This window comes from Tiliqua scincoides, chromosome 1 (genome assembly GCF_035046505.1).
Source record: "Tiliqua scincoides isolate rTilSci1 chromosome 1, rTilSci1.hap2, whole genome shotgun sequence".
Taxonomy (NCBI): domain Eukaryota; kingdom Metazoa; phylum Chordata; class Lepidosauria; order Squamata; family Scincidae; genus Tiliqua; species Tiliqua scincoides.
This window is the reverse complement of record NC_089821.1, coordinates 151,547,729-151,562,224: the sequence shown is the minus strand read 5'-3', so window position 1 is coordinate 151,562,224 and position 14,496 is coordinate 151,547,729. Positions and strand designations below refer to the sequence as shown.

General features: G+C 45.3%; 1 protein-coding gene across 3 annotated transcripts in view; it reads left to right on the top strand.

Moving 5' to 3' along the window:
* Window positions 1–4,277: 4,277 nt before the first annotated feature.
* The window catches only part of LOC136636371 (phosphatidylinositol 3,4,5-trisphosphate 3-phosphatase TPTE2-like), a 34,468-nt gene continuing 24,249 nt past the window's right edge, over window positions 4,278–14,496 (top strand). The window contains exons 1-6 of one of the 3 annotated variants that reach the window (XM_066611402.1): window positions 4,278–4,410; window positions 8,080–8,169; window positions 8,898–8,981; window positions 10,137–10,181; window positions 10,751–10,912; window positions 14,369–14,485. In XM_066611402.1, the coding sequence (XP_066467499.1) occupies window positions 8,120–8,169; window positions 8,898–8,981; window positions 10,137–10,181; window positions 10,751–10,912; window positions 14,369–14,485 (458 nt within the window). In that variant the 5' untranslated portion in view covers window positions 4,278–4,410; window positions 8,080–8,119. Of the gene's footprint in view, window positions 4,411–5,402; window positions 5,436–8,079; window positions 8,170–8,896; window positions 8,982–10,136; window positions 10,182–10,750; window positions 10,913–14,368; window positions 14,486–14,496 lie in introns of those variants that run through there. The other 2 variants (XM_066611410.1, XM_066611419.1) reach the window with 2 other exon arrangements.

The window sequence follows — 14,496 nt, the reverse complement described above, 5'->3', positions numbered from 1 at the left end:
TACTAGTGCTTCTCAAACTCCCAAGCAGTTTCAGAACCCTGTTAAGTCTTTGTGGGGGTGGGGGGAAGGCAGCGATGTGATCCCCAGGATTGTGCTGCTGCTGGGGACGAAGGGACTTATTTAACCCCTTCCTATGCCAGCCTCTGGTGAGTAGTGAGTGGTGAGTGGTGGTGGGGAGCTCACAAAGCTCTCTGCAGGGCTCTCCACACTTCAAAACAATTTTAAAAGGTGAATGAAACCCATGTCTAAGTTGTGACTAGAAGTGGGTTGTGATTGCCTTTTTCATTGTTTTAAGGTGCAGAGAGCAGAGGCCGGTGCAAGGAAGGGGTAATTGAAAAAAGCCCCTTGGTCCCCAGCAGCAGTACAATTCTGGGGCTTGTGTCACTGCCCCCCCATTCCCCACCCCTTAAAGGGCTAGGGACAGTATTTCCCAGGCTGGTGGGTCATGATATATACTATTATGGTATTACTCATAAATACAAATTTTCCAAAAGGTTTCTAAAATTTTGGCCATTAGTGGTGTCACTAGTGGTTGACAGGGTGACCCCCATGATAATTGGGCTCTTCTATATCTTGAAAATATGGTCAAAATTTGCATATTTTATTTCTGTCATTTGCAACTAATGAGTTCCTACATGAGAACAAGTGCTTATTTCTGGCCAACATCTGCTTAACGATGTCACTCTCAGCCCACAGTAGGTGCTATGAATGCTAGTCTGCCTGCTGTATGAAACAAGTTTAACACCCCTGTGAAGTTTAGCAACACTTACCAACAGCATCCTTGCCTCATGATTTCAGACGGACCTTTCTCAGCTCTAGCTGGAGATGCCAGGGATTGAAAATGGGACTTCTGTATGCAAAGCAGATGCTCAACCTCTGAACAACAGCCCCTTTTCTGAAGCAGGCTCACTTCATATTGCATTTTTCATTCCTGGTTATAATTGGCATTCAAAGAGGAGGGATGATAATGCCTCAGTTCCCCTTTCAGGTTCAATTCCAGTTTAGGGAGCTGCTTTTCCATTTTGTGTTTCCTGTCTCAAAAGAGATGACACAGCCTGGAATGAATGCCTTCAGAGCGTCCTACAGCAAAGATTTTCAAGTTCCTAAGTTTCAAAAACTGTTGCATTTGCCGCTTTGTCATTTGCACAATGCTAGTATATTTTATCAAGGAAGTGTTGAATCACTATTGTGACCTAGAGTCCCTGGCCCGCACTAGTTCCAGAGACAACAATAAAAAGATCAGGGCCTGATCAGAAACTATGATAGAACCAAGAATATTCTGCATCACTCTTCTACTTAAAAAAGTGGGCAGGAGAAAGAAATCAAGAGGAAAACTAATTCTGTAGACATAAGACAGAAAGGTGTCTTTTTTTAATGTGGGCACCACATATCATTTACAGCCCAATCCTAACTAATTACCTGTACAGCAATGCAGCAGTGCCAACATGGCGTTTGCTCTATCCTGCAGGGAAGTTTGGGACTCCAGAGGCCTCCTTTGGGTTAGGAAATATTTGTTCCCTTGCCCTGGGGTAAGCCCATGGCAGTCCACTGGGTCTACTCAGACCTGCTCCAGAGATATTGCTGGAGCAAGTTTTCATGGACCCATGAAGGCGGACTGAGCCCGCAAAGGGAATTTGGATTTGGCAAATGTCACTGCTACCTAACCTTCCCCTTACCTGGTACCCTTCCTCCCTGCCTCCTTTGCCACCCTGTTCCTACCTCCCCCCACCTCCCTCCCACCCCATAGGCTTACCTACAAGGGTCAATGTGTCCAAATGGGGAGACCTGGGTCCAAATTCTTGCTCAGCATGAAGTTCATTGACAGTACAATCTAAGGCATACCTACACAAAAGTAAGTCCCATCATATTCAGTGGAGCTTACTCCCAGAAAAGTGTGTATAGGATTGTGGCCTATAAGGCAATGAACATACTTCAGAGTAAACATGCAAAGGATTAGCCTGTAAATGACCTTGGGCCACTCAGTTTCTCTCAGCCAAAACTATCTCATACACTTGTTGTGAGGATACAAAGGAGAAAAGGAAGAACTCTGTAAATCAGGGCTTTTCAAACTGGGGCATCATGATGCCCCAGCCTGTGGGCCCTGGCCTGTTTCCCTTTAAGGGGCATGGGCAGCCTGGAGGCAGAGAGGAGACAGCTGTGCATCCCCAGGTGCAATCCCCTGCCTCCGCTAAAGTGGAAGTGGAGCAGGATCGCTCCACTTTCACTTCTGAAGCTGCGGGGAGCCCAGCAGAAGGTCGCGCAGGTCTCCCTGCACCCCAGGGAGGCTTGTGTAAGTGGACAAGCCCCTGCAGCCCCCCTGAGCAGCAAGATACTGGGGATCGTGCTGCTGCCTTCCCCCAGCCCCTGCAAGAACTTAGAGCAGCTCAAACTCTCCCAGAGAGTTTGAAAACCAATATGTAAACCATCCTGAGTTCCATGGAGAAAGTAAGAGGGAGGGATATATGTGTAATAAATGAAGAAAATGTTTACTCAGAAGTCTTACTGTGTGCTTATTCTCTAAGCTTCTTCTCTAATAAGGGTATTCAGGATTGTAACCTATTGGGCAACAACAGAGGATGCTATGGAAGTGCTCCCTGGCCAACTGACTCCTGAACACTCAGCAATAATGATAGTGGAGGAGCCCAATGTGTCCTCAGGGTGTGGATGGAGATGCCAGAGGGGCTTTGCTCCAGTGCCCCCAGCAACCTGAAACCAGCACTTTAAAAATGACAGCAGTATCATTTTCTCATTTCACTGACTTGTGCCACTTCTTTACAATTGTTCCCTGGGCAGCTAGTGGATGGCACCTTCCCATTATTGTTGGGACATCAGTCCAGCTGCCAGGCTGTCTCTGGGCATGCAAGCACTGGCTTTTTCTCTAGCACAGTATTTCTCAAACAGTGGTTCAAGAGCCAAATTCAGGTGGCTCCCCATTCATTTCAATGTGTATTTTATTTTGAATATATTAGACTTGGTGCTACCATGGTATGTAACTGCATTTGGGGAAATGTTACAGATCTGTACTTTTAACAGGCCACTATGTATATGTTTTAATGATAGTCAATGGGGCATACTCCCAGGTAAGTGTGGATAGGATTGGGATGTTAGGGGAATTTTTTTTAAACTGATCAGCAACTGTTTGGGATGGTTAGGAGGGTTCTTCATTATTTTAATCTTATACAGTACTAATTATAAACGTTTAATTCACTTACGTACTTGATTGGATTTTGTCATATGGGGAGGTGTTAAAAATTTTCCTGCTTGATGATGTCACTTCTGGCCATGACATCACTTCTAGTGGATCCTAACAGATTGTCATTCTAAAAAATGGGTCCTGGTGCTAAAATGTTTGAGAACCACTGTTCTAGCACATTTACATAGCCACCTTAGGGCCCAGTCCTATCCAATTTTCCAACACCACTGCAGCCGTGCCAGTGGGGTGTACACAGCATCCTTTGGTGGAGAGGCAGTCACTGAGGCCTCCTCAAGCTAAGGGAACATTTGCATTGCACTGGTGCTGGAAAGATGGATAGGACTGGGTTCTCAGGGAGTTGCAGAAAGGAAAAGCTGAATCTCTTAATTCCTGTAGGCGAAGCTGCTGTTAAAGTACAATTTAGGTAGGTTACACATACCTATTACGGCTCGTAACCTGAGATGGACTTTTTCTCCAGAAACCTGTCCAAATCCCTTTTAAAGGCACCCAGCCAGGCCAGCTGCCATCACCTTATCCTGTGGCAAGGAGTTCCACAGACTTATCACACGCCTTGGGCCTAACCTCAGGGCGTGAGTAGAGCCCTTCCTACAACCGGGCGCCTGAAGGCAGAGGGAAGCCTGAAGCCTCCCCTTCTTGCCCTAGAGATAATGGTCACCTTTGACCTGCCCTTCGTGGCCCGGCAACCGAGTTCCAGGGAAGAAGCCGGTGGCTGGAACGAGCTGCTGCTGCTTGCGCTGCCCGCCCACTTGGCGGCGATGAGATTCAGGTGTGAAGCCGGAGCAGGTGGCTCCTCCCAAAAGCCAGCATGACAGGGCGGCGGGCAGCCCCCCGCTGCAGAGCCCTTTGCGCGCGGGACTGGGGAGGCGCGCAGCCCCGAGCGCGCTCTGAGGGTAGCAGGGCGCACAGCTGGGCCCCTTTCTCCCCGTCGGAGCCAGGCACGGGAGGCGCCAGGGCAGGGGAAGCGCCTGGTCAGCCCTGGGGGAGGTCTTGGGGAAGCTGCGCCCTCCTCCCAGCTGCGCTCCGGAGGGGTGAACTCGCTTGGACTCTCCGCCTGCTCCGTGGCGCACGCGTTGGCCACTTGCGCCTTCCTCCCCCGCCTCATCTCCTCTGGGGCTGCCTCTCCCGCCCCCTGCTCAGTGGGTCACTGCCCCCTTCTTGAGGGGCTTGGCTGGCGTTCAGGCTCGTCCCTTGCCAAGGTAATGACACCCTGCGCCTCCTCCGCGCTTTGGGGAGGCGGCTGAGGCAGAGCGTGGAGCCGGGGATGGAGGGCGCTGCAGCTCCTGGAAGCAGCGACTGTGGAGGTTGGCGCCCAGTGCGGGGGGGGGGGGGTGTCTCTGTGCCTTGCTGCGGTCGACTGGATGGGAATGATGGGCTGGGAGTCTGAAGAAAGGCATGACTGTCCTTCCAGAGGTGGTGGCAAGAGGCCAGCATAAGTGCCCCCCCCCCGCTTGTTCTCGAGGTTACTAACAAACTTGGTGGGACATGTAGTCCCTAGTAAATAAGTATAGGAAATGGCTGGAGTCTCTTCTCTTCTCCCCCCTCCCCTTTCCTACTGGTGCTGACAAAGCACTCTTTCCCATACTCTTTTATGCCAAATAACAGCTCCTTCCTTCCTTCCTTCCTTCCTGTGCCTTTCTCTTGACCTCTGTATTCTATAGGCAATGCAGATGAGAGTTGTTGGGACTCACAGCTGACCAAGTGAAAGAATGCTATCCTTTGCTGCTCTTTAAAACTCATCCAATGATTGTATTCCATAAGGTTACAATTGGTTCTCTTTATATGCGAATTTGCTTATCTGTGAGGGGCACCTCCCTCCCTTTATCCACTAATACTGTCCTGGTGCCATATTAAATGGGTATTGTCCATGGAGAATCATCAGACACTTGCGTGTCTACTTCCAGATTTGCCCCACCATCTTGGGGACTCCAGATGAACCTTCACAACCTTGCTGTGATGAGAGGCATCTGTAATGCTACCTGTGGGCTGCTCTGGGGCAAGCCAAGAGACAGGTGGAGGTTGAGGAGGAGTAAGCAACCCCTTCCCCCTACCTGAACTGTGAAGCCTTGTTGGGGTAGCAACCTTCAACAAGTCAAGGGAAAGTCAGCATGGAAACATCACTACAGCCTGCAGTGTGTCAAGGGATATCCAGCAAAGACGAGGAAGCATCAGGTGTTGGAGATGTTGATGAGCCCTTGCTGTTGCCCAGCCCCATAGACTTCAAGTTAAGATTCTGGTTCATAGAGTGTATGGTGAAGAGGGTCCCCTGGAACCTAACTCCACTTTCCCCATAGGCTCAATGATTAAGTATCTGCTAATTTGGTAACCACTAGGTTTTTCAGGAGCCTAACCCTAGCAGATAACAAGAACTGACTGTAACTCAGAATTTGAGTGCATGCAGTGTCTGTATTTTCTGTCTAACACTTCTATATTTTTATTCCTGTAGAAGCAAATAAACCCTATTAATTTGTACCATGCTGTGTTGCTGAGCACTTTACTAGTTGGGCACATAACACGCCTCATATTGTGATGGGAGGAGGAAAGACTTTTGTATTGCACCTCTCCAGGACAGGCCTGTCTGTGGAGGCTGTCCAGGGGGGAGGCAGTTAGTTGGCATCCTTCAGTCTCAGAAGACTATGGTATCGCGCTCTGAATAGTGGTTCTGGAACAGAGTATCCTCTCCAGTGTGCAAAGCCTGGGTAAAGTAGATATGGAGGATAGACTGTTTCCCATGCAGCAAATCCCCCCTCTCCACGTCGCTGAAATGGTCCAATGGAAAGGCAGAGGCCAATACGGTTGGTTCCAGCGGCGTTGCAGGAGTTGCCAGAACGTGACTGTGTTCAGCCACGAACTGCCTCAGGGACTCCGTCTCCGGATTTTGCCTCGAGGTTGACTCCTGAAGCCTTTTCCATAACTGGATGTAGCCACAAGGCAGTGGAGGTTTGGGATCAGAGTTTTCCTTCTCTCATATGAGCTGCCTTCCAAGGCTGATGAGTCCCTTCTACCCTTAGTCGCCTCTTAGGACAAGTACAGCCAAACTGAGGGCCTATTCTTATCCCCAGCCCCCAGGGGATAGGGGAGGCAGTGACACCCAGAGAAGGCTTGCCCTCAAGTTTAGGGCTTTACTTTCCCACTTGTTTGCATACAAGAAGGGAAAGAGGAATACTTAAAGTGGGGGTGGGGAGAAAGAACTTGAAGCTAACTAGGCTCAGGTGACCAGGTGATCCTAGAGTCCAGAGTTCAGGGTCCAGCAGCCGTTTTCAGCCACTGTGCCATGGCACATAGATGTGCCATGAACAGTCTCCAGGTGTGCCTCATAAATTTGCAAAAGGGTCATTTATTAGTAGGGCCACTGGGAGGTTGTGAGCCCTCCATGGGCAGCACAGTGTGCCTTGTCAATGGTCCAAAAGCTGATGGTGTGCCTTGACCATTTTAGTGCCCTGCCAGTGTGCCATGAGATTAAAAGGGTTGAAAATCACTGGTTCAGAGTGTCAGAGAGACTTTGCTTCCCAGATTGTAGTTTGTGTGTGTGATCAAGTATGACTATGCTTGACAGAGCAAAGGTCTGATGGTGTAAGGAGGATTCACATGAATGCGACAGACCCTTGGGAATTGTGTAACACTGATACCAACCAACGTAAGGTGTAATTCTAGTAAATATTCTTGGGTAGCCTGATATGCTATCATGTTCCTGCTATATAAACTTCTTTGGAAATTCTTTTTTAAATTAAGGATATAAATATCTTGAATATTGGATACCAAGTGTCGTATCAAATGCCAAGATGTTGACTATCAAATATTGTCAAGTTTCAGTAAAAATCATTGCTTACTAATAATTTGCACAGAATAATCATACCCAGAAGTCATATCATCTGTCAGTATTCCTATTCACAGAGAAGTCATTGCGTGTAAGAAGCCATTGCGTGTAATAAGCCATTCAGCTCTACACCAGATTAACTAGTGTTTGCTCTTCTGAATAGTAACTTCTTGCACAGAGATTAAAGGAGAGCATGGCTGTTTTTTCCTATTAAAATTCTTAGTGTAATCCTATGCATGTCTACTTTAAAGTATACCCTGTTGTATTCCTGGGACACACTCCCAGGTAAGTGTTTATAGGATTGCAGCCTGAATAACTCAACTGTTTTAGCTCTTCCTGTTTTAACTCCGGGATTTTCAACCTTTTTCGATTTACGGCACACTGAGTAGGTGCTGAAATTGTCAATGCACACAATCAGTTTTTTGACTATTGATAAGGCACACCGTGCTGGGGGCTTGCATCCCCCAATGGCCCTACTAATATATGATCCTACTCCAAACTCCCATGGCACACCAATGTGCCATGGCACAGTGGTTGAAAACTGCTATGTGGGAGGTAATGTTCTGTAATGCTTGAGGCCTCGTCCTTGCTGGGGGAGCAAACCTTTGGCTGACTGGCTAGAACCGTTCAGCCTGTTATGGCAGTTCTCACGTGAGCCCCACCTATGACCAAAGTAGTACAGACTAGATATGGGCTGGCTGTTTTGGTGAGAAGTAGGGCAAAGCGAAGAACAGGGAGGTCCCCTGCTTCTAATGTAATCCTTGCAGTGAACTCATCAGATGGCCTAAGGCAAGCTACTATTTATTTAGCCTCAGCCCTCCTATCTGCAATATGTGGTGGTAATAACCTGAGAGAATATATGTGAAGCACTCTGATCCCTCAAAGCATGCTGTAAATGCTAAGCTTGACCAATTGTATACGGAAGTGTTTTAGACTTGGATGGCTTCATGTTGGAGTGAAGTCTTGACTATATTGTGCTCTAGTTTGATGGTAGATCCCAATTCACTTGTTGTTTAACTTATCTTTGCAATGTTTGTTCCCCCCCCAATAGGAAAATTTCTTCTCTTGTTCACCGCAGGAGTAACAGCAATATGACAACAGTAAAGTATGACCAAAATGTAGAGGTGCCGTCAACTCAGGGGTGAGTTAATCTGAAAAATTAGTTCAGCTATCAGGCTCTGTTCAGCTTAATTTTGTTCTATGTAGACAGTGGAAGTATGTTATGTTTCATTGTGGAAGTATGTTATGTTTCATTGTGCATGTGATGTGAAAAGTTGCATGTATAGAATAAAATATGATGGGACTAGACTCAACATGTGGTGGTCTTTTGTCCTCTATCTGAAGGGTTTGAACCGTAAGAATGAGAGTCTTACAGTAAACTTGTACCAAATTTTAATGCTTAATAGTACAATCATTTAGCTGATAAGGAGATAAGCTTGTTGCCTACTCTTTATAATAATAACAATAATAATAATAATACTACAAGTATTTATATACCGCCTTTCTTGGTCTTTATTCAAGACTTTATTCAAGGCGGTTTACATAGGCAGGCTGATTAAATCCCTGTAGGGATTTTTACAATTGAAAGAAGGTTCTATCTTTCAAGAACCACAACAGTCCAGATGTTTCACTCTGATCTGGTTTCACATTCTGGCCTCCATCCTCCCACGCTCAGAGCAGATGGAATAGCTCGGTTTCAGCTTGTCAGCTGCTTCAAGGTCGCACGGTGCTGGTGGCCTCGAACTGGCGACCTTGTGGATGTTATCTTCAGGCAAATGGAGGCTCTACCCTCTAGACCAGACCTTTATACCCCTTCATTTAACTCTTTTCACAAAAGAAGAAATGTTAATATGTTTGATTTTGTGGCAGAAGTGAAGTTCTTAAGGAGCCCAGTGTGGTGATTGATGATGGCACTGATGATTACCATGGTGAGGAGCTGGATTCATATGCTTAGTAAGTTAAAATCCTTAAGATGGGGCCAATCAGAGAAGGGATAGTGGTGGCTTCTTTGGGATGCAGGTGTGGTTGTATTTGGTGCTCTGCTATTGGCAAAAGTGAATGGGAGGGGGCAGAGAAAGCATGCTTCAGTGGTGATGGATGAGCAGGAGCCTCTTCCAAGCAAGACTAGAGCCCATCCTGTGTATTCCTTGGAGCCAAACTAGATGTAGCTCTAATACATCATAGTTTGGGGGTTGTGTTTACTTTCAGAGATGTATGGCCCCAATCCCAACCAGGACTGCAAGGTTTAACCCCTTATCTTCATGTCATTTTCCCATCAAAGTCTACCCCCCCCCACCTGCAAGTTGCTACAGACTCAAAGGTGCCATATACTGGTTGACTTTTATGTCCAGCAGCTATTCTGGTAGTCCTGCTCTCAGTTGTGTAGTGCTCATGGCCAATGGAAAAATGCACACACAACTAGTTTTCAAAACTGTAAGCAGTTGTGTGGGTGGGACTGTAGTAAAATGGGGGGGAGGGTAGATGTGTCCATTCCCTCAATTTAAGTCTACTGCATTTCTTAGAATTACGGGGGACTTGAATGAGCAATTACCTCCCAAGAATGCAACACAAATATAAGTATGTTATCTGGTTTCAAATGTGGAAAGTATTAAACATATGAAACACCTTTGAGGATGGGGTGCAGTCTCTTGTTTCCAGCAGTCTGATCTGCCTATGCCTCAGGATTGAAGATTGTGTTGGTGGTGTGTTGTGCTTTGCCAAGAAGAAAAGAGTTGTAGAAAGATCTCACTGATGCCTAGCGGGCCTAGACATGTTAAGTGAGCCTTCTGGGTGTTCAGTTCCAGGTAAAACCAGGGAATGTTTCCACTACTAAAACATGGAACAAAAGTACCTTAAAAAACAAATAACTACTAAGCATCGGATGCAATAGAATATCCCTTTAGTCAGAAACTTTATTCTATGAGATGCTAGCTTTGCCTAAAGTACACTAGCAGTTAGCAATCTAAAAGTAACCACCATTTACAGATTTACTCAGGGGATTTAAAAGCATTGTTTCAGTAGACTTGACTTGTTTTTACTGTCTACTTCTTTGAAACATCGATCAAAGTCCTAATAATCATTCTTCCCTAACTTCCCCCCTCAATTTAGCATTAAGAAAAGGATTTCTCCATTTGTGATGTCTTTTGGGTTCCGGTAAGTATTACCATAATCTGAACTTCAGTAAAGCACTAGGAGGCAATTATAGAACACATTTGCACGTTGTAGCCTTACTGAAGACATAAACATTGCTAGCATTGTGAGAGAAACATCACGTTATTAATTCTCCCATTCAACTACTTTTCTTTTGGTAGGCTTAATTGGTGGCATATCAGTCAATAGAATATAGCATGATGAGTGCTGCTTATTCAATATTAGAGCAGTCTATATTGTGCACTCACCACCTGTTGATTATACAGTGTGTTTCTTGGGCCATTAAGGTTGACTACAATTTCTGCATTAGTAAGTTTATTTGTTCTGCAGATAATCACCAATTCTTGGCTGTTCCTTTCTACCTGGATACCTCACCTGGCAGAAATTGCTGAATTACTGGAAAAGTGTTGCTGCTTTCAAGCTCTGTATTGTTAAATATATCATGTTTGTGCATTCCTCATCTGGAAATCTTAATATATTCCAATGTTCACTATATAATGAGGAAAAACAAGTATTTAGATTTCTCCTTTGTGTGTTGCATGTTTTGTAATATAACTTTTTTCCTTGTGCAGATTGTTTGGCATAGTACTTATTTTTGTGGACATCATAACGGTGGTTTTGTCGTTCGCATTGGGTCACCGATACCAGTCTCTGGAACGCATTGTGGAAGGCATCTCTCTGGCTATAGCACTATTCTTTGTCTTCGATGTTCTTTTGCGAGTATGTGTGGAAGGGTAAGAACACAAATGCCGGTGAAAACAGTCATGTATGCCGACTGCTACTGATTCATTATAGAATGAGAGACAAGAATTCAGACTCCACCCTGAGGATTGCAGGGAGGTCCACCACTTAAAACATTTTTTTTTTTTTTTGCTGTTCTTTGTGAACCCCTACCTTATTCCTTTAGGTCTTTCAGAAATATGAGGCATTGGAACATACTGTTTCTCTAACAGCAATAGTCACTGTGGTGTAGTGGTTGGAGCATCTGATTAGGAGCAGTGAGACCTATATATGAATTCCTCCTCAGTCATAAAACTTACTGGGTTACCCTGGTCCAGTCTCTTTCTTCTCAGAGTAACCTATCTCAAATGGTTGCTATAAAATGGGAAAACAATCCCCATGTGATCCTGAGTTCCTTTGGGGAATGATGGGATAGAAATGTAACAATATTTGCCCTGCTACAGCATTGTTATGTTGGCCATTGGCCCTTGTACAGCCTCAAGGACTCAGGCCACTTCTTACCACAATTATCTCTATTTCCCTGTTCTGTATTTATAAAGGGGGGGGGGAGTGAAGCCCACATGCCAATGCCTCCCTCCTTTTCCTGATCTACCCCCATGGCTGGGGCCAAAATCCAGTACAGTTCACTGCTATTACAAGGGAAGAGGTAGGGGGATGGAGATGTGGTTTCCAGAAGCCCCTGTCACAGTTACATGGAGAACTTGCCCATTCCTACACTGTGGTGCTGATTGCTGCTGTAATCAAGGGTTCAGGAAGACTGGGCAAAGTCCTGTCTCTGTTCATCCACACAACAGGTAGAAGTAAAATGCAAAACAGGACTCTAAAATGAAAGGTGAATGAGGTTGCATAAGGAAAGAGAGAAGTTAAAACAAGCAGAATTTGACAAGGGCTTGAGTATTTCACTTTTGTCTTAACAAAAATAAGAGCAGGTGATTACAAGCAAACCACAAAACATTATATATTTCCCTGGTCCCTAATTGTATGTAACATAGATACTCACCTATCAGGCAAGGAATTTCTTCCAGTCCAGCATAGATTGACACCTAGTCTTATCCATGGGTCACTCAGGGATCAGGGCTGTTAATGCTGTTGCGGCAGCCAGGAGAAGCCCGGAAGAGCTTTAAAAGTGCCTGTGGAGGGTCTGAGGAACATTTTGAGTGATTGCAAACAGCTTACAGACAGGCAACTTTGTTTACATTTGCTGGAGCTCTGTTGTAGAGTCTTCTGATCATGCTCCTTAACTCCAAACCCAGGACTGCCTCTTAAAATGACAGTGAACAGTATAAATAGTTTGGCAGCAATTGAAGCAGGGTGCTGTGCAGAGGTAAGCTGTTTATGTTGCTTTTCATTGGTGCTGCATTTGTTTTGGATGGTTTTTAAAACTGCAAATGCAGCTTTTCTGCAGTTTCAAACCTGGATTCTTTAAAGCAATTCAATGCAATGTTCAGTTCTGTTGCTTTGGGGGGGTGGCACACAGTACTACATAGCACCTTGCTAGCCCCATAGCATAGTACTACACAGCACCTTGTTAAAAACAGTGGCATGGCTCAAATTTCCCCCCCTCTCAATCAGGCTCTAGGACAAGCTGCAGCTCCTCCTCACAAACGCTATTCCCCAAGTTTTACCTCTGACTTATCCAAGGGTCATGGAACATTCTATGATTTTTGGCTGAAAACCTGTCCTCACCATATCTGTGAGATCGACTTACAGGCGAGTATCTAGCATACTTGGAGTCCCAGCCTTCCAGATGCCATTATATTTCTCTGATCCCACAAAGGCAGTTGAGAACACAAGTGTTTTCTATGGGAGTTGAACTAGAACACACAGAAGCATGTTTGGGTATGACCTTAAGACATCTACGTTCAACATCACTGGTTCATCTAATTGAATAGTTTACAGCCACCTGGGCATCCTTACCAGCCCTATGACCTGAATTTATGTGCTCAGGTGTCTACTTGGGCTGCTATGTTCCAGTTCCAGCTGGCTAGTGTCTTGGCTGAATGCAGGGGAAGAAGACAGTGAATCCCCAGAACCACCTGTCTAACCATGTGACCTTGCTGCAGTATGGGCTGGTCCTTGGCATTGAAAACCTTGGTGGTAGAAAATCGCAGGTAATGAGATCTGTGATCTGATCTTTTTTCTGAGTTGTGGGAAAGCCACATGTGACCTCTTTGCGACAGAAGACCTCCCAGACACAACCTCTGGTCATGTCCAGGAGGTCTTCTTTGGGTCCTCAGATGCTGGTTCAGAACCTGCGGTGGATTGAATTTGTGGATAAAGAGGACCCACTGTAGTACTGATTTGCAAAGTGTGTGGAGAAGTTCCTTTACTTGTTGCCTTGCACTGAAACTTTTCTTAATGGAAATAGGACAGGGGGAGAATAAAGGACCAAGAGGAGCTCAAGCATCATAAGGCCCTCTTCTGGAATAACCTTTAGTGTTGACTTCTTTGCATTTAATGCTTTTTGGAGCTCATCTTGTTTTATAGTTCTGCTGCATGATATTTGCCTGACAGCTTCTTGTAAGAGTCTTCAGCTTCTTCAGAAGAGTCTTCTGAAGATGCAGAGGACATTTTCTTTAGTACTCATGGACAGTGTCAGAGGTCTGCTGAGAGCCTACATTGCCAAATCCTAAGTCCTTCTTTATGGTTGGAGGTGACCAGCCAGTTGGTTATTCCTCTCCGATTCTCATGTCATCATGTTCTTCCTGCTACCCCTGCCAACTGTGTCATTCATTTTGGACCCCCTGGTTGCTGAGGATCTGAGAGAGTGATGGGGCAGGGGATGCAGGTTTGCACATGCTCTTCGTGTGTCTTCCATCCCCCGACCAGTCATGCTCATTCCTGTAAGAACCTCTGTCCAGAGGGTTTGTGAGGAGCAAGTGCATATCTTTTGCTCACTAGCTTGCCTGGTTTTAGCCAAGTAAATAGATTAGGGTCATGGGGTAATAAGAGTCTGTTGGGGACGGGAGGCTGTCCATGTCCATTCACTTCATGTATTCTCAAGCAACTTTCCCATTGCTTGATTGAAGATCTGCTGCATCCTGGCAGTGTCCCTGTGTGTTCTGATAATGTGTCATAATCCTAGGACTTGGGTCATTTTCAAGACCTTGTTAACAAGCACTTGTTGCAAGATTTTTTTTCTATATCAGTGGTTTCAAAATTTTAGCACCAGGACCAACTTTTTAAAGTGACTCTCATTCGGGACCCACCTATTTACCAGACTCTTTAAAAAAAAGAGATCCTGAAATATTTTATTTATAAGTAATAATCACCAGAAAAAAGATCCTTAAACTTTCTATATTTACACATGCTTGCAAACTGAGGCAATTATCTGATCTTTTCATCACCCTTTGAGAACCCACCAAAAATCATGTCACGACCCACTAATGGGTCCCAACCCGCAGTTTGGGAACCACTATTCTATATACTTGTCTGTGTTTGATTTTCAGCTTCAGAAAATACTACCATTCCACACTGAATATTGTAGACTCTATTGTTGTTGTGGGCACGCTGCTGGTCAATATGTTATGTTCCTTTGACTTCACTGGATTAAGCCAAATTCCAAGGTAAGAAGAAT